Source organism: Pipistrellus kuhlii, unplaced genomic scaffold, assembly GCF_014108245.1.
Source record: "Pipistrellus kuhlii isolate mPipKuh1 unplaced genomic scaffold, mPipKuh1.p scaffold_m20_p_9, whole genome shotgun sequence".
Taxonomy (NCBI): Eukaryota; Metazoa; Chordata; class Mammalia; order Chiroptera; family Vespertilionidae; genus Pipistrellus; species Pipistrellus kuhlii.
In genome coordinates, this window is record NW_023425595.1 from 28,337,547 (window position 1) to 28,354,282 (window position 16,736).

At 49.1% G+C, this 16,736-nt stretch overlaps 2 protein-coding genes and 2 non-coding genes across 11 annotated transcripts in view; 1 reads left to right on the forward strand and 3 right to left on the reverse strand.

Annotated features, from left to right (window-relative positions):
* DENND2B (DENN domain containing 2B) overlaps positions 1-7,332 on the forward strand; it is a 148,586-nt gene extending 141,254 nt beyond the window's left edge. For all 8 annotated transcript variants that reach the window (XM_036427235.2, XM_036427239.2, XM_036427234.2 and 5 more), the window contains 6 exons: positions 2,451-2,628; positions 2,907-2,948; positions 3,893-4,004; positions 4,826-5,065; positions 5,884-5,970; positions 6,533-7,332. In XM_036427235.2, coding sequence (XP_036283128.1) covers positions 2,451-2,628; positions 2,907-2,948; positions 3,893-4,004; positions 4,826-5,065; positions 5,884-5,970; positions 6,533-6,567 — 694 coding nt within the window. In that variant the 3' untranslated portion in view covers positions 6,568-7,332. The remainder of the gene's footprint in view (positions 1-2,450; positions 2,629-2,906; positions 2,949-3,892; positions 4,005-4,825; positions 5,066-5,883; positions 5,971-6,532) is intronic.
* Positions 7,333-11,617: 4,285 nt separating this feature from the next.
* RPL27A (ribosomal protein L27a) lies at positions 11,618-14,564 on the reverse strand. Its single transcript, XM_036427258.2, has 5 exons — positions 14,472-14,564; positions 14,033-14,096; positions 13,596-13,671; positions 12,708-12,882; positions 11,618-11,789 (listed from the first exon to the last, which is right to left on the reverse strand). The coding sequence occupies exons 1-5, from the start codon at positions 14,472-14,474 to the stop codon at positions 11,661-11,663; spliced, it is 447 nt and encodes a 148-aa protein (XP_036283151.1). The 5' UTR covers positions 14,475-14,564; the 3' UTR covers positions 11,618-11,660.
* Positions 11,899-12,029, reverse strand: LOC118713828. The gene has a single exon (XR_004986391.1). It is a non-coding gene; the product is annotated as a small nucleolar RNA SNORA3/SNORA45 family (small nucleolar RNA).
* On the reverse strand, positions 13,287-13,418 carry LOC118713829. The gene has a single exon (XR_004986392.1). It is a non-coding gene; the product is annotated as a small nucleolar RNA SNORA3/SNORA45 family (small nucleolar RNA).
* Positions 14,565-16,736: the final 2,172 nt, after the last annotated feature.

Sequence of the window (16,736 nt, forward strand, 5' to 3'; positions counted from 1 at the left end):
TCATCTCTCATCGACGTTTCTAGCTCTCTATCCCTCTCTCCTCCTCTCTGTAAAAAATCAATAAAATATATATTTTTTAGAGATCTCTGTTCTAAGAACACTAATCCCATTTATGAGGGCTTCTTTCTCATGACTCCTAATACCGTATTTGGGGTTAGGATTTAAACATATGAATTTGGGGGGAAACAGACCATAGCAAAGACTATGTGTGGAGGTGGGCCAGGCAGGGAGAGGATGAGATTCTGGCAGCACATTATCTATTTTTTGTGTGTGTATGTCAAATAATCTGTTGCAGTGGTTTCTCCAAGGTGGCAGAACTCATTCATTCAGGTATTTATTAAGTTACCTGCCAGGTACCATACCATATGCCAGGTGCTGATACGAGGGGCAGAAAAGAAACATCCTCTGTCCCGTTTCTCCCCCAACAAGCCCAGGATCCCTGAGGTATCTCTGTCTGCATGTATGAGGGGTGATGAGTGCAGCAGGAGAAATGGATCCTGAAGGCCACTGGGACAGGACCCTCCCTCTCCCCCCGCCACTGCCCAGCTCTGAGGCTCTGGTCTGGCCAGGCGCTGGTGCCCCTAACAGAGCCTGGACCCTGACGTTTCTTTTCCTGAAGCTTCCATTCCCTCACTGGGGGCATCCTCTCTACCACCCCACCGTTCGCCCAGCAACAGTGGGAATATGAACACAGCTGTTGTTTCTGTGGCTGAAGCTGCTGCTGAGCTCATCCTTTGGGGAGGAAAGGGCCCCAGGGCCCTGCTCCTGGTCTGGCCTGGTGTTTGAATTCTGCCAGTCTTGGGTCTTAGAAAAGATGTCCTCCTGCTGCGAGTCTGTCTCTGATGGGAGAGGGGCAGAGGAGGGAGCCCAGTGAGGGCGCACAGGCCCAGACTGCGGTCAGGGCTCAGGCAGTGCAGCCAGCTCAGGCTCTGTGACTCATGTTTTAGGTGTCACAAGTTCTTTGTCCCTCTGGCTGGGTTCTGATGTCTGTGGGATGTGTGTGTGTGTGTGTGTGTGTGTATGTGTGTGCATGAGCTGTGTGGCGATTGGATCAAGTCCCTTTGGAGGAGACTGTGGAGATAGATCAGTGTGTCCTGGGGTCCTGAGATAACCTTTTTCCAGATCTTTTTCAGATGGCTCTCCCTGGGGTGTGGGGAGCTGCTATGCCCAGGGGAAGGGCTATTGGGGCCAGGGCACCTGTCTCTGCCTCAAGGCCCAGCAGTATTTTAGGTGTCCGTAGGGTGGTAGGGCAGTCAAGCAAAGCACTGGCTGACAAAACACTCATGAACATCCAGAGTTCATCCTAGAAGAGGGGGTCTGTTTCTGTTGTGTCAGAGAACCATGTCCTCTGACTGGCGGAGCATTAGTCGTGAAAGGGCAATAGTCCCTCTGGAGCTGATCTCGCAGAGACTAAGCTTTTATGGCGAATAGGTGGGACCACAGGTGTGGAGGACAGGGCGGGAGAGTCAAGCTGTGGTCAAGTGGTCTTGACTGCGATCATCTGTCTCCTGATCTGTAACATGGTCCCTCGGGGAGGGCCTTGGCCTGTGCTCCTGGCAGATGGACAGTCCAGGCCAGGTGTGTCTCCTGTGTTTCCTGTGCCCTTCACCAGCCCTCAATGCACCTGAGGAGTGTGCACTCACGTTTGTACCTCCTGGCTAGCATCCTAGAGAATTTCCTCTGGCTCCCACTGGTCATTCTGCATAGCCAGCCAGCCCTGTAGGGCGCCTGGGCATAGAGGCCTGGAGCCCCCTCTAGGTCAAGAGAGGGATGACTCCACTGAGACTCGTGGCTATTTTTTGGAGCCTGAGAGGAAAGTTGGCAAGAATGGTGCCAGCCCCCTGACTGCAGTCAGTGGTCCTGTCAGACCACTTTTTCCAATCAAGGAGAAGAAGGGATGGCTAGAGGGCAGAGCAGAAGCCATGCTGGGCTGGGAGACAGGAAGTCTGGTTGTGTTGTGGGTCTGCCCCTTACGAGTAAATTGGCCTGGGTATCCGTGGTGCCGGCTGTAAAATGTGGAATTGATGAGGTGACCTCTGTAGGGCCTTCCAGCTCTTGCATGCTAGGAATGTGTAACCAGCTCTTTTACTCACTTTACCTTTGTGCTCCTGGCCTGAGCTGATATTCCTGCACTAGTCCGGCCTGCCTGTGTATTTGGGTGGCCCTTTGGGGAGAGTAGGGTATATGTGAGCCCTGTGTGTGTGTCCAAGCACTGCTACATCCCTTCCTGGCTGTTTCTAGGTAGTTACCAAGGCTAGTCACATTGTCCTTGGGGCTCTGATGGTGGGAATGTGGGGGCTTCATTGGCCTGTGGGGTCAGACCCAGACCCGGGCCCCATTAGCATCGATTTTTGTTGCCCTGGGAGGTTTAACATAAAAGGGTGTTCTGAGCCCCGTCCTCAAAGGTTCAGGGTCTGGGTTCAGGCACGTTGTCTCTCTTTGTCCACCAGTACCCTGTCCAGCTGCTCCCACGCCGTGGTGGCCTTGCTCTACCCCTTCTCCTGGCAGCACACCTTCATTCCTGTCCTCCCGGCCTCCATGATTGACATCGTCTGCTGTCCCACCCCCTTCCTGGTTGGCCTGCTCTCCAGCTCCCTTCCCAAACTGAAGGAGCTGCCTGTGGAGGAGGTGGGCCGCCTGGGGAACCAGCTGGGGGAGGTTGGAAGGAGGAAGGGACAGAAGGAATAGAAACCCCCAGGAGAGAAGCGCAGAGGGGGCGTGGAGGGAGAAAGGCACTGGGATTCTCTCTTTTGTGATACCCAGCTCATCCTTTCTCCCTGGGAGAATGTCTCTAGCTGGAGTTACTCCTGTTATCTGACCCTGGGGTCTAGGGGTCCGGAGGCCTGGGGAGGGCATTGCAGGGATTCGTACCCTGAATCACGGTCACGAATGCCTCTTTTCCTCAGGCACTGATGGTGAATCTGGGATCTGACCGATTCATCCGACAGGTAAGAGTGAGACACTGCGCAACATGGCCTTCCCTGAGGTGGTGCCTGTTCAAGGCAGACTCCAGAGCAGCCCGCACTGCTGCACGCAGCTCAGCCTCCACCACCTACTGTACTTGTTAAGCTCTCTGGGTTCCATATTCACAGAATAGTCAAGGATGGGAGAAACTGGTCTGAGCAGTCCTGACATCAGCAGGGTCTGCCTTTCTTGTTGGCACCATCAGCTTCTAGAAGGCGTGCGGGAGTGCAAACGGGGCCTGCAAGTCTAAAGACGTGACCTCTGGGCTCTGCCACCTTGGAGCCAAAAGGTCTTGGACAGGCCCCTGAGCTTCTCTGAGCCGAGTTCTCATCTCTAAACCCGGCATGGTGGTAGTACCTGCCTTGAAATGTTGCTGGGGGTTGATGACACATAGAATGCCCTGGGATGTAAAGGTTTGCATCAAAAGCCTTTGTCTGTCATGGAAATCCTGCTGGTTCTCTACAAACAGCCCAGCTCAGTGTCGTACCCTCTGTTACGCAGCATTGACAGAGTTTGGTCTCCTGGGCACAGGCATCATGGTGCAGACACTGAACCAGAATGTAGAGACAGGAACGGTGGCTTAACCTCACGCCTGATACACAGTCCCCCCACCCCAGCCGGCTGTGCTTCCTCCTGGAGCTAAAGCTGGGGGGCAGGGGAGACTTTGTGGGGGTGCCAGGGTAGGAAGGGACCCTTCGCTGGACCTGTGAATGCCACCTGCTCTACCACTTTTTATCCACGTGACCTTGGACAAGTTTCTTAACTTCTCATCGTAAAGTGAGATTGATAAATAGTACCAGGGTCATTGGGACAATTGAAGGAGAGTGTAGAGTGTATTTTTAAGCTATTCATATAGGGCCTGGCACATAGTGAGTGCTCAGCCACTGTTAGTTATTAACATTATCGCTGCATTTTCCTTCTCCTGCAGATGGATGATGAGGACACGTTGTTACCCAGGAAGCTGCAGGCCGCTCTGGAGCAGGCTCTAGAGAGGAAGAACGAACTGATCTCCCAGGATTCCGACAGCGACTCCGACGATGGTGAGTGAGGCTTGTGGCAACACAGTCAGCTCTGGCCCCAGGCTGCTCTGCTCTGGGCCCGGGCCTCATCTGGCGGGACCCTGCTTCTAGGCACAGGCCCTCCGGCTGGTGAGGCTCCAGTTGTAGGACTTGACCTCACACTAACCTAGAATTCTCTAGGAGCACCATCGGTGGGGTCCGGGGAGTTATGGCTTGACTAGGCCTGAGGGGAGAGAAGTATTATAGTATTTTACCTGACTGAGCTCAGGAACATAATATTGGGGCTGCTTCTCAAATGGCCTAGGCCACGGACCACCAGTAGTCTGAGGAGGTCCGAAAGGTTGTCAACTGCTGGCCTCGCTACAAAGCTACCTTCTTCCCTCTAATTCTTCTCTACCTCAGGAGGCTTGGGAAGGAAAACCTTAAGACCTGTGACACCTACAAAGATTCTTGCTGACAGGAAACTAGTTATTCCCGCCCCCGACCCCCCCCCCCCCGGCCCCCCCAGACCTTGCCTCTAGCCATTGAAGGGGAAAAAGGGAGCTTCTTCCTGCTGTGAAGCCAGGAAAATCACCCAGGGTGAGGGGTGTGCAGGCAGGGGTCCTCTGGTCTCTGATTCCCACTCTTATTCATCCACCAAGTAGTTTCCATGTTCGGAGCACAGTTTCCGGTCTCCCAGCTTGTGAGCTAGTTGTAAGCACAGGAGATAGTTTCAAGAACAGAAAAGTGGTCCGACAGGGAATTTTATCGAGGAAAGGGAGATACCAGCTGGAGGTTGAGGTTCAAGTTTGGAGATGGCAGGCTCTCGACCAGAACCTGAAAGATTGTCTTTTCTCTTCCAGAATGTAACACCCTCAATGGGCTGGTGTCGGAGGTGTTTATCCGGTTCTTTGTGGAGACGGTTGGGCACTACTCCCTCTTCCTGACCCAGAGCGAGAAGGGGGAGAGAGCCTTTCAGCGAGAAGCCTTCCGCAAGTCTGTGGCCTCCAAAAGCATCCGCCGTTTCCTTGAGGTTTTTATGGAGTCTCAGATGTTTGCCGGCTTCATCCAAGACAGGGAGCTAAGAAAGTGTCGGGCAAAGGGTAAGGTTAGAAGAGCTGGAATCAGCAGACCTTCTCCTCTTAACCTTTCTGCTACCAACAGGGCTGAGTGGCTGGGCACAGTGATAGAAGCTCTTGGGTATTGGCTGGGCCCAGGCCTCCTACCATCCCTTTTCTTCTGATGGGAAATTCCAAGGCGCTTTCTTCTCCTGTCCCAGTACACACGGCACAGGGCTGCACAGGCGGGAGCCACGTGGCTTGTCTCCTCCAAGAATAGCATGCCGTTGGTCGCCCATCCCCTCCTCAAACATCCTTCTTATTCAGAGAAAAAGACCCAGCTGAGCAAGGTAGGGAAGTCTGAGAATCCAGGGTTGAGAAGGCCCTCGAAGAGAATTGAGCTACCTCTGAGGTTGGTGGCAGAACACATTCAGAGCAGAAGGTTCTCTTATCGCTTATTTCGTCGGCTCTGCTCACTGTAGGGCTTTCCCACCTCATCAGCATCTTTCTGTCTAACATCAGGGTTATTATTCCCTCCACTAATACTGTCCATTTAGTCTGACAAACCTTTCGAGACAACACTGTAGAGTGGTCTACAAGTAACTAGAGAAGATGTCTGTCTACTCAGCTTTGAAACAAGGACTAGCATCTTCGCTGTCACGCAGCTCAGCACTGTGCACGTGGGAGCAAGTTATCAGGGGCCTCTTGCTATGACCAGTGAACACCAGTGAGATGCCACTAGTGGTAGTTTTGATGAGCCCATCTGAATGCTAAGACGCTCCTGTGAATCATAACTGCAGGGCCTTGTCTTCCCTTCCTCCACTGACTGTTCTTTTCCTGCTCCCGTTTCTCCGCTTCCCCAGGCCTCTTTGAGCAGCGGGTAGAGCAGTATTTAGAGGAACTCCCAGACACCGAACAGAGCGGAATGAATAAGTTTCTCCGAGGTTTGGGTAAGTAGCTTTGTCATTGATGAGACAGATGTTCACCAAGGGCCTCGGGGGATCTGTACCCCAGACTGCTCTATACCAATACCAATGGGGATTATACTGGGGCGATAGCCAGAATGGGAAGGGGTCCCTGGGTGAAGAGAAGGATCCCGGCCCAGTGCTCAAGGGCAGTTAGCACAGGATTTACCTGCCTGCAGAAACCTGAGGTTTTCTGGGCGCACTCCTTCCTGAGGGAGTAGGAGGGCCATTAGGACCAGAGAGCTTTCCTGTAGGCCAGGAGGGATCTACAGGACTAGCAATGCCAGAGTGCCCTCTCTGAAAACCTCCCTTCTTCTCAAAGAGATCACAGAATGTGTCCATTTCAGGGGAAATTGAGGCCAAATAAGTTAAATGCTTGCCCAAAGCCAAACAGATTAATATCAGGGCCCTTATTGGAGTATTTTCCCTATGGATCAGATCTGTCATAAGCCAGTCTCTCTAATCCTTGCTCTCCAACTGAGAGGTTCAGGGCAGCTAGAAGAGATTATATGGAAATATTCTCACTCTTGCCCTTTCTGGCCCACAGGCAACAAAATGAAGTTCCTCCACAAGAAGAACTAAGCCCCTTTTTCAGTAACAGAGAGTCCAGTGCCTTGCAGAGCCTGGAGCCAGCGGAGGGGGCCCAGCCTGGGACCCTCTGGGCTGCTGTGGCTGCTCTGTCCCCACAGACCCCACCCTCCAAGCCAGCCCACCTCTGCCTTCATGATATCCCAGATACTGTGTGTAAATAATCTGCTGTAAGCTTTCTTATCTGTTTTTGTAACAAGCAAAGAGAATCTGGTAAATATTTGTATATTCCCAAGGGGCCGGGTGCTTTCCTGCCCTGCCCGAGCACGGATGAAGTTCTGCTGGGTGCTGGTGACTGGCCAATTATGTGCAGCTGACTGTCTCGGCCAAACCACTGATCTTCCCCTGGAGGCTCCCGGCCTGCCCGCCTGAGCCCCCGCTGCCGGTCTGGGGCCATGGAGCGCAGATGCTGTCTTGTTATGTACATGGGGACTATTTTTTAAAACATTTTTTTTTAGAGTTTCTATTTTTTTTTTTTTTTTTCCTAGTAGTCTCCCTTTCCTAACCTTCTGTTTTTAAAAGGCAAAGGTAAATCGGTCCCCATTTGCGGCATGATACCAGATTTTGGGCCTGGCCTTCTCTGGTTTCTCCCACCTGGGTGTTGGTCAGCGAGGTCGGGGGAGGCCCACCCCCAGCCCTGCCGGCGCTCTCCGGGCCCAGCTCCCAGTCAGTGGTGGCCATGATGCGGTACAAGGCATCCCTTCTTCCCACCATCTACGGGTGTTCTCAATAAACAGTGTACAGTCGTTTGGGCCCAGAGCCCCATGTGTTCCTTGGCTTCATTATCTGTAACTTTCTCCCCTGAGGGATGGGCTGAGATAGGCCAGCCAGGGGTGAAACCCATCATGAAGGGTACTTAAGAATTTAGCTTCAGAAATTGGTTCTGTGGTCTGACTTTATGATTAGTTTTTATTATTATTATTATTATTATTATTATTATTATTAGGGAGAGAGGAGGTAGAGGGAAGAAAGAGAAACAGACAAATATCCATTTGTTGTTCCACTTATGTATGCATTCATTGGTTGATTCTTGATTGTGCCCAGACCAGGGATTGAACCCAATACTTTGGCCTATTGGGACAATGCTCTTAACTGAGCTACTGAGCCAGGGAATATGACTAGTCTTATTAGAGTTAGAAAATACCTAATCATTGTTCTAGTTCAGCTTCCCTCTCTAATAGCCAACTGTTCATACTCTATGTTAGTCCCTCTTATGGTTGATGTTTCTATCTCCCTCTCCCTCTGAAACAAAAATTAAAAAAAAAATAAAAATCAACCGATACATTGCAGGACAGCTAGGTTCCCTGGTTGCTTCCCTTCCATGATTGTGACTCCCTTACTGCCCTCCCCACCATGGTATTGCCACCTTTGAGAACAAGTGTCCTTTAACGGTGCTGAGAACTCGGGCAATTGATGTCTCCTCTGCTGGAAGTCCCACTGCCTACAGGGTGTCAGCCCTCATCTATTCTGGAGGGGCAACCTGCTTGGGTCCCCTCCCTGCAGCAGTTTCTGTTATAATACCGTGTTTCCCCAAAAATAAGACATCCTCCGAAAATAAGACCCAGTGCATGGAAAGATAAGAGATCCTCTGAAAAGAAGACCTAGCACCACTTTGGGAGAAAAAATTAATATAAGACACTGTCTTATTTTCGGGGAAATAGGGTACTTGCTTTCACTGTTTTTTTTGTTCATGAACTCAATCTTCAATTTCTCAAGACAAGGAACTTGGAACTGAACAGAAATTTTGGATAATTATCTGTAGGTTCCACTGAGAGTCTATAGCACACTAGATTCTTGGGTTTATATGAGACATGCTCCTAGACTTTAAAAATAAAATATATTTTTATTGATTTCAGAGAGGGATAGAGAGAGTGGAGAGAGAGAGAGAGAGAGAGAGAGAGAGAGAGAGAGAGAGGGAGGCAGGCTCTGGGTTTTTTTCCTGTAATGAGTCTGATAACTTTTAAAGTAGGGCAGGCTGCCTCTTGGATCTTTCTAAAGGCTCTCTTCAGTAAGTCATCATGTGCTGGTAACTGGAGTGCTGAGATGAGGAAACCCAGCTTCTATAGGGAGTATTTTGAAGACCTGCCCTTGGAAGTGGTTCACATCAGATGGTCTGTGTAATTAGGGCCCCAAGAAAATTATTCTAATTGCTATCACAGCTGTTAAATTTTTGTTAAAAATATATTTCATATGTGGACTTGAAACTTACCTTGTACCCCAAATGACTTATTTCTAAGGATACATAAATAGGGTTTAAAAAACACATACAAGTAAAACAAAAATTGGACTGAAACAAAGTCAGAAATGAAACACACTTCAACCTTCATTCTTACTAGGGAGTCATACTGTGTGGTGTTTTGCATCCAAAACATCTTAAATTTACGGAGGTGGAATGGGTGTTAATTCCAAGGTCATGAAACCCCAGTACAAGAAAATATTTTTTAGCACTGTCAAGTTATTGACAATTTTTTAAAGTTATTTTTTGTCCGTTTATATCATCATTTAATACAAAAGTATCATTTCTCCCTCACCGGAAACCCCTTGTGTTTTGTGTTCTGAAGAACATTTCATGTGTAAACAAGTATATTTTTGCCCGATACCTTGAAGGAGTTGGTACTCGTTATCTTTTTGACAACCGAAAGTTTTTGAGATTTGGAAATTACCGTCTTGAAAGTGTACATAGAGACCACGCCTCCTGCTCAGCGCGGCCAAAATGGGATTTGAAACGTGTGCAAGTGGCGGAGACTTCCTCGCCGGGAGCTGGGCCGGAATTGAACCACCAGCTGTTCCGAGTAAAAATTTCTACGTCACGCAAAGCGGTTGCGGCCCCGCCCACCACCGGAAATGGCTGAGCCAAGGGGTGGAGCCAGGCTCACCGTGCTTCCGGTCATTCTGCTGGGGTCAAAGCGATCCCGGAACTAGAACCTCACTCCGGAAGTGGCTTTCAGGGTGGGGAGCGAGCGGAGCTGCGGTCGTAATGAGGGAACCTAGGAAGTCTGGCGGTGAAGACACACGAGGGTGGCCCGGAAGCGCTAAGCTCCGCAGGACTCGGGCCGCCGAAACCCTGCACATTTCCGCCTTCCAGTGTAGGCGGGCACCGCACATCTTCCGCCGGAGGTGCGAGCCCACGCAGCAGGTTTGTAATAGTTGCTTTTGGGCTATCGAATAGCTATGAATTTATTAAATCTTAAATCTGACCTAATTTTGCCAAACGTGTGGCAGACATTCCCCATTATCTTTTGGCTGCAGTTCCGAGGTTTGTATGAAAATGTAAAGCATTTATTAGGCCAGAAACAATTCCAGCTTGCAGATGTAGTCCAGTCCCTAGTCTTGTCTTTCCTGAAGGCATGCTTCTTCTTCCCTCAGCTTGGACTACTTTACCATTAACTGAATCACACCAAGATTTCTGGTCTGCTCCCATAATTCAATTATAATCAAGTCAACAACAAATGCTTTACATTTGACTTACTCCCCATGATCCTCAAGTAGATGCCTTCAACTAAATTTTAAAGAAAGTTGTAGTCACACAGCTGTTAAGTTTGGACCTCTATGTCAGACTCTATAAATTTTTATACCTTCAGTGTCAGTAAGGATTCAAACATTTAATCTTGTAATCTTCTAAAACCCTTACCAGAGTATACTTTCACCATTGATTTTTAGTGTAAGGGAGGAAAAACATCAATGTGAGACAGTTTGGTTGCCTCTTGCACACTCCCCACCCAAATGGAGCAGGGGATCAAACCCAGGTACTCAGGCTGATATTCTAACCACTATACCACACAAGCAAGTTATCTGCTGACCTGACCACCTATTTTAGATTCATGGCCTTAGCTTCCATAGGTTCTCAGGAAGCCACTAAGGGAAAACCCATCACTTCTTAAACACTGATAAGCAAAATGCATATCCAAATGGTCCAATTTAAAAAAGCAAACAAACAAAAAAAACCCCACCCAAAATGGTTTAGCTTGTACAGCTGAATAAAGCCCGACACCTTTAACTCCCATTAATTCCATCAAGTCTTGAAGGGTTCCTTATATCAGTGGTTGGCAAACTGTGGCTCTTTGGCCCCTTGAGTGTCTTGGCCCTCCACAAAATACCATGGCCTGGACGGGTCTATTTTGAAGAAGTGGCATTAGAAGTTCAAGTTTGAAACCTGTGGTTTCCAGCCCCTTTATGATCCCAAAACAAACCTAGTAGCTGAATCTTAATAGTCTTAAATGCTATCTTAACTTAATCTGTCCAGGATTCTAAACTGCAAGTTTTATTTTGGGTCATCATTTTAAAATGTTTGAAAGAACTCTGAACACAAGAGCGAATTATAATTTATCCCTGGGATCAAGGACAGTTTTACAAGATAAACAAATCCCAGTTTCTGGCCTTTAGGATAACCCACTTTTCTACTAGATGTACATCAGTCTAGAAGAAAAATGGTTAGGTTTTCATGATAGGTATATTTCTTTGAACATGAAGCCTTCTATGCACAGGGACCCATACATCCTTACAGCTGCTTTCTATAATACAAGCCAGTTCGATATGAAAACCCCTGGTATGTTTAAAATTCAGATTGCTGGAGCCCATCTCAAGATTTTGGTTATGACTAGAATAGTCCAAAGTCCAACATGAGGGAGCCCAGTGAAAAAAAACCTTGGGCTCAGGAATTATCTCCCTAGTTATAACCTCAGTCCTATCACTCCTTTTTCCCTTTCTGTAGACCATGCCCCATCAGTACTGAGTCCTTTTGAGCCCCCATGGAACCACTGGAACAGTTAAGGACACTCATTCTTCCTTCACTCATTGTGAATTGAGTATACAGACCTTTCAACTATTTAATACTTATCTACACACGTTACCGGCAGGTATCATTCTCACTTTATAAATGAAAAGTTTAAGTGCAGTATTGGTCCCAAGGCCTCTTTCTTTCTCAGGGAAGTTTGCAGAAGAACCCAGGCCTTGATACCCTAACTCCTAGAACCTGTTAGGGAGGTTTTGCAATTACAAGTAGGGAAATACAGATGCCACAGGACCTACACTCAGACCAAAAGACAAAGGTACTTGGACATTTTAATGGAACTTCCCTCCATGTAGCTTCAAGCTACCAGGACACAGGCCCCACCAACACCCTTAATCTTCTCCTCGGCTCTTCTGCTGAAGAACTTGGCCTTCACAATGACAGGCTGCTTTGGGAGCTTTCCCTTCCCCAGAACTTTGTAGTAGCCCTAGGATAGAGAAAAGGGTTATAACACACTCTCCTATGGCAGGTATTAACTTCCTAATGGGTATGAGGAAAGGTGACAGACAACCCATTCCACCTAGGAGCTGGGAAGCCTATGTTTCTGATCTGGGCACTGCCTGGGGGCACTGGTGGCCCTCAGTCAGTGAATCAAGACCAGCAGATTCTCTCCGAGAATTCTAGCACACCAGGACTATAGCTGTCAAGATGTGACTCTAATCTCGGGCAAAGCCAAACACCCCCCCTTTTTCCACTCAATTACCATCTAATAAGCAAAAAAGGAAAACCACACCCCCAGCAATGGTCCAGAAGTCTTGACCATCAAATTGTTCATGGTATGGTAAACAGACTGGGAAGGGGAATTTAATACTTAACTGAAAGGCTTAGACTACTTCTATACCCATGGGAGGTTAAGACTTAGATATACAAAAATGCTTGGGTGGGATTTTTTGGGGGAAAGGGAAGGATAGCTCTTCAGATAATATAGGGCCTTAAATCATAATTAAAGCATATACGGATTTTATTCTGTAGGGAACATGAAAGATCAATAGTGATGCCTAATGTAGACCTGGGTAAAATAAACCAGAGCCAGTTGAGCTAAGATATTGCCAGTAACTTTAGGTGAGAATTGCAAACTTGTACAAACCAGGACAATAACAGTAGAAATGAGATTAAAGTACTTGAAAGAATGAAGAGTAGAAGGAATTACTCTTCAAATATTTTGTTAGTCACAATTGAACTGGAGTTCAATTCTGGTCCGAGAATTACCTCTGGAAATTCTGCCCAAAGGTAGAACTGTCTAGTAAGGAATCGGGTATGGGGCTCAGGTGGGAGAGCTAGTAAATTAGGTTACCCAAGAGTTGAGAGGTAAGGACCTATATAAGGCAAATATTAATTTACTCACCGATCGCACCACATCAATGATGGGAGCAACTCCAGTCTTGCTTTTGGCAGCATTTACCCGCGTCTGCTCACTGACCAGGGTCCACAGTTTATCAAGGTTGACAGTTGGGCAGAAGCTCTGGTTCCTCTTTAAGTGGAAATGCCTCATACCAACTTTCCCAAAGTAACCTGGGTGACTGGGAAGAGAAAACAACCACTTTCACAACATCAATTAAGAAGCTATGTTTATCTTTATAATCCATCTCCCCCATTACAGTGTAAATTGTTAATGGTTGTAGAATAAGGTGATCCCGATTTTAAGATTCTTTCCAAAAAATCAGGACTTGAAAAAAAAAAAAAAAAAAAAAAAACCCCGCCGTGGGACGCGGGACTGATTGTTAAAAATCGAAACTGTCCCGCCAAAAGCGGGACGTCTGGTCACCTTAGTGTAGAACCATGCCTTAACAGATATTCCACTCCAGCCATTTTTTAATAAAACCGATCTTTCACTGAATAGAAACCCACTAATCAAATAGTTGAAAATACCACCCCCTAATTTGAGGGCATCCGTGAATCTAACAGATGTACAGGTCAATCTGGTGCATGTCACTAGCCTGGTGACTGACTATGCCATTGGGGGACCACAGCCAGTGAATAAGGGTAGCAGTTGCTCTTCGAGGACTCTAGCACACTAAGGCAATAGCAAATACCCAAGCGTGACTCTAGCCTCGATGACAAATTTCTCAGTTCACATGTGTTACCTTGGTAAAAGCCAACAACAGGCAAGGTTTGTGCTGGTTAAGAGGCTCGCTTCCCATTTAAGATCTTTGGAGCCAGCCTCCCCTAGTTCCCACTCCCACCCCCACCCTTAACTCCAAACTGTCAGTAAAGTAGTCCAAGAAACACTCACTATTTGTCGAAGTTGATCCTGTGATGATGCAAGCCACCAGCATTACCGCGGCCCCCCGGGTGCTTCCTGTGCTTGCCTGGAGGATTACAGAGTCTCATGGCTAACAGCCTCCCACAGGCCTCTGCCGTTCCCAATCTACAATACCCCTCTCAGCATTGCTATTCCTCCAAGACTCCGACTGAAACATCTCTGCGCAGCACTACCACAGTACTCAGGCCTTCAGCCAGGGCTGTGCTCCGTTCAATTCCCACTCCCCCTGTCCCCCACCGATGATATTCTCTGCAAGAGAAACACTAAAGGATTCTCAAATAGGTCAGGCTCTATCCGGCCCGGCTGCACAAAGCTCCTACTAACCCACTTCTGAGCTACCGTATTGACGAGCTAAGTTCCAGGCAGGGAGAGCCCAAGGCCGACCAGGATGGGATGCTGGTACTCACCGATGCGGCCGTGGCCGTGGCTCACGTGGCCCCGAAGTTTTCGGGTCTTCCTGAGTCTGGATGGCTGTGTGGGAAAAGGTGCTTGAGATAAGGCCTAAGAAACGCGCGGGGCAGAGGCGACGCTGGCCGGGTTGCGAGGGGCCCGTAGGCCTGGAGATCAGGGATCTATCTGTCTAGCGCCGCTCTCAGGAAAGCCGAGCGGGCCATGCGGCCTCCTCCGGGCGGCGCCCCGGCGCCCGGGCCCGCCGGCCTCAGAGCCCAGCCCCAGGCCGAACACGCGGCCGGGGATCCGGGCCCACGCCGGCCCCCTGCCCTGCGGCCGGCCATGCGCGACCAGGAGGAGCCGGCTGAGGCCGAGGGCAGGTGGCTGGGGTGCAAAGCGAACGGAGATCGCGGTGTGTGCCAGCATGGAAGGGGAGGCGAGACAAGAATAACCTACCATGTCGGTGGCCGAGCTGCAAGAGGGAGGCCTTTGGGAAGTCTCGCGAGGTATGGGACGCGGGGGCGGAGCCAATGTCGTCACTTCCGCCCGGAGAGGGCGGGACTAGGGCGCGTTCGGGCTTCGTCGTCCCGTAGGGGGTCTCCGCAGTCTTTATGCTGGTTTGGCCGCCGAGAACCGTTCTCCGTGCAGCCCGCCCTTTGCTCGGGCTCGAAGGCCGAGAGTTGTCCCGGAATCAGACTTGGGGCGCTGTGGGCCGGGCCCTTTTCCTGACGCCATGGCCCAGGAGCCGTGCTGGGCCGCCGCACCTCGGCTCCTCGTCAAACCCCGAAGCCGCGAGCGCCACCGCGCGCCTCGCCCTGATCTTAGAGGCCTGCTCCGCCCCGCGTTAGCGATTGCTTCCTCTGCTTCCCGCCCCGGCCGGCCGCGGGGAGGAGCCTTGAGGCCCTATATTTACGGACTCTCAGCGTGTCCAGCCAACGTCTCGCCCTACTGCCTTGGGAGGCTTTTCCTGAATGTCTCTACCATCCCCCGCTTAGTGAACGCGCGTGGGCCTTCCTTTTCCCTTTGCCTTTGTGCTATAATCTAAGGCTTTCTCACTTTGAACCTGCTATACTTCAGGGACCTACATGCCTGGTTGCTTTACAGTCTCTTTTTATCCAGGCATTGTAAATTTTCTTACCACCCACATGTAAATTTTCTCCAGTACTGGACACGCCGGTGACAATCTCCTCCTCCCCCCAACTCCCCATATACAGACACCCTTACCTCCCTGCCTTGGATCAGAGAACTCCTGCTCATCCTATCTTGTGAAACTTCTTTGACTTATTCATAGTTGCTCACTTAACTCTACTTGTGCCACCACAAAATCTAGTCCATAGCTCTTACATAATTGTTGGTCCACTTTTGTCGTCCATACTAGGCCAAATTTCTTAAAGCCTCGAGGATTATTTTTTATCCATGCACTCCCAGTTCCTGGCATGTAGTACATGTTCAACAAATGGTTAAGAGAATGATTACACTTATCTTCACTGCCACCATATTCTTGTGCCACTGCCTTCATTCATTAAGGCCCTCATCATAGCTGGTATCTTGAGTTCAGCAGCCTTCTGTAATCACCCTGCCTGCATTCTAACTCTCCTCCACTCCCTCCATCCCTAATACCTCTGCCAAGTTAATCTTCGAAAACATTACTTTCTTCCTATCACTTACTTGATGAAAAAGGTCAGTATCTCTTATCACCAACTGAATCCAGCGGTACCTTCCCAGCCTTATATCAGCTTCTCCCGGACAAGCTTTTTACTGTAGCCAAACTTGGTACTTCTCTTCTGCCTTTTTGCTTGTGCCATTTCTCAAGCTTGTAGTGCTCATACTCTTCCTGAACATGTATCCTGAATCTTCTTTAACCTTAGGGCCCACCTTGTAATCTGCTTCTTCTTGGAACATTCCGGTCCACAGTGATAATAGCCAAATACATATTGCAGTTTACAAAATGCATCTGTCTGAGAAATCAACTCTGTCAGTCCCATTTTATGAATGAGAAAATTGAGGCACAGGAAGTTGAGTGACTTGCCAGAGGCTGGGAGCTGCTAATATAGTTTAGCCCTCAGTCTCTCCTGCCCTCCTCCCCTCTCCCCAATTCAGTGACCATACCTATCTGACCTCACAGCATTATGGTCTTCATCACTCCTTCAGTCCTTAACCACACAGGGCCTATGACCAGCAGAAAGAGGGGCCTTGAGGATGCAGGGCAAGGTCCAAGATGAGATCGTCTCTATTTGACATCAAAACTGGCCAGTAAAAACAAAAACAAAAACAAAGACAAAACAAAAAAAAAACTGGCCAGTAAGTGGATAAGGGATGAGCTGAGCTAACTGGAAACTACCCTGGACTGATGCTCTGTGAATTAAGGTAAGCTAGGTAGAGCTTTGGGAATGAAAGGTGTCCTGTAGCATGGACCTAGACTGTCCAGAGGTGGAGGTAGGGCTCTGGGTGATGGGACACTGCTTCTGGACAGTTTTTCCAGGTTCCTTGGTTGTAGAGGAGCCACATCCTGTCAGGCTACCTGACTGAACAGACGGCCTCTCTGAGTGGGCCAACACCATGTTGGGTTATTTGCTCACCTAACATTCTTTTCATTGGTTTTCTCTCCAGGGTAGGGGGTGCCCTGGGTGGTTATCTGGCTCATGTTTTCAGCCAACTTCCTCTCCTTTACAAGACAGTCAGGTAGCTTCAACAAAAGGCTCACATAGGGCTGTCAATGTG

What these genes read in the sequence shown, in the direction of transcription:
- RPL27A (XM_036427258.2), bottom strand. An exon ending in CCACGGCCACGGCCGCATCG is followed by an intron (nt 13,672 to 14,032) that starts GTGAGTACCAGC and finishes GTAATCCTCCAG; the next exon opens with GCAAGCACAGGAAGCACCCG. An exon ending in AGGATCAACTTCGACAAATA is followed by an intron (nt 12,883 to 13,595) that starts GTGAGTGTTTCT and finishes TTCTCTTCCCAG; the next exon opens with TCACCCAGGTTACTTTGGGA.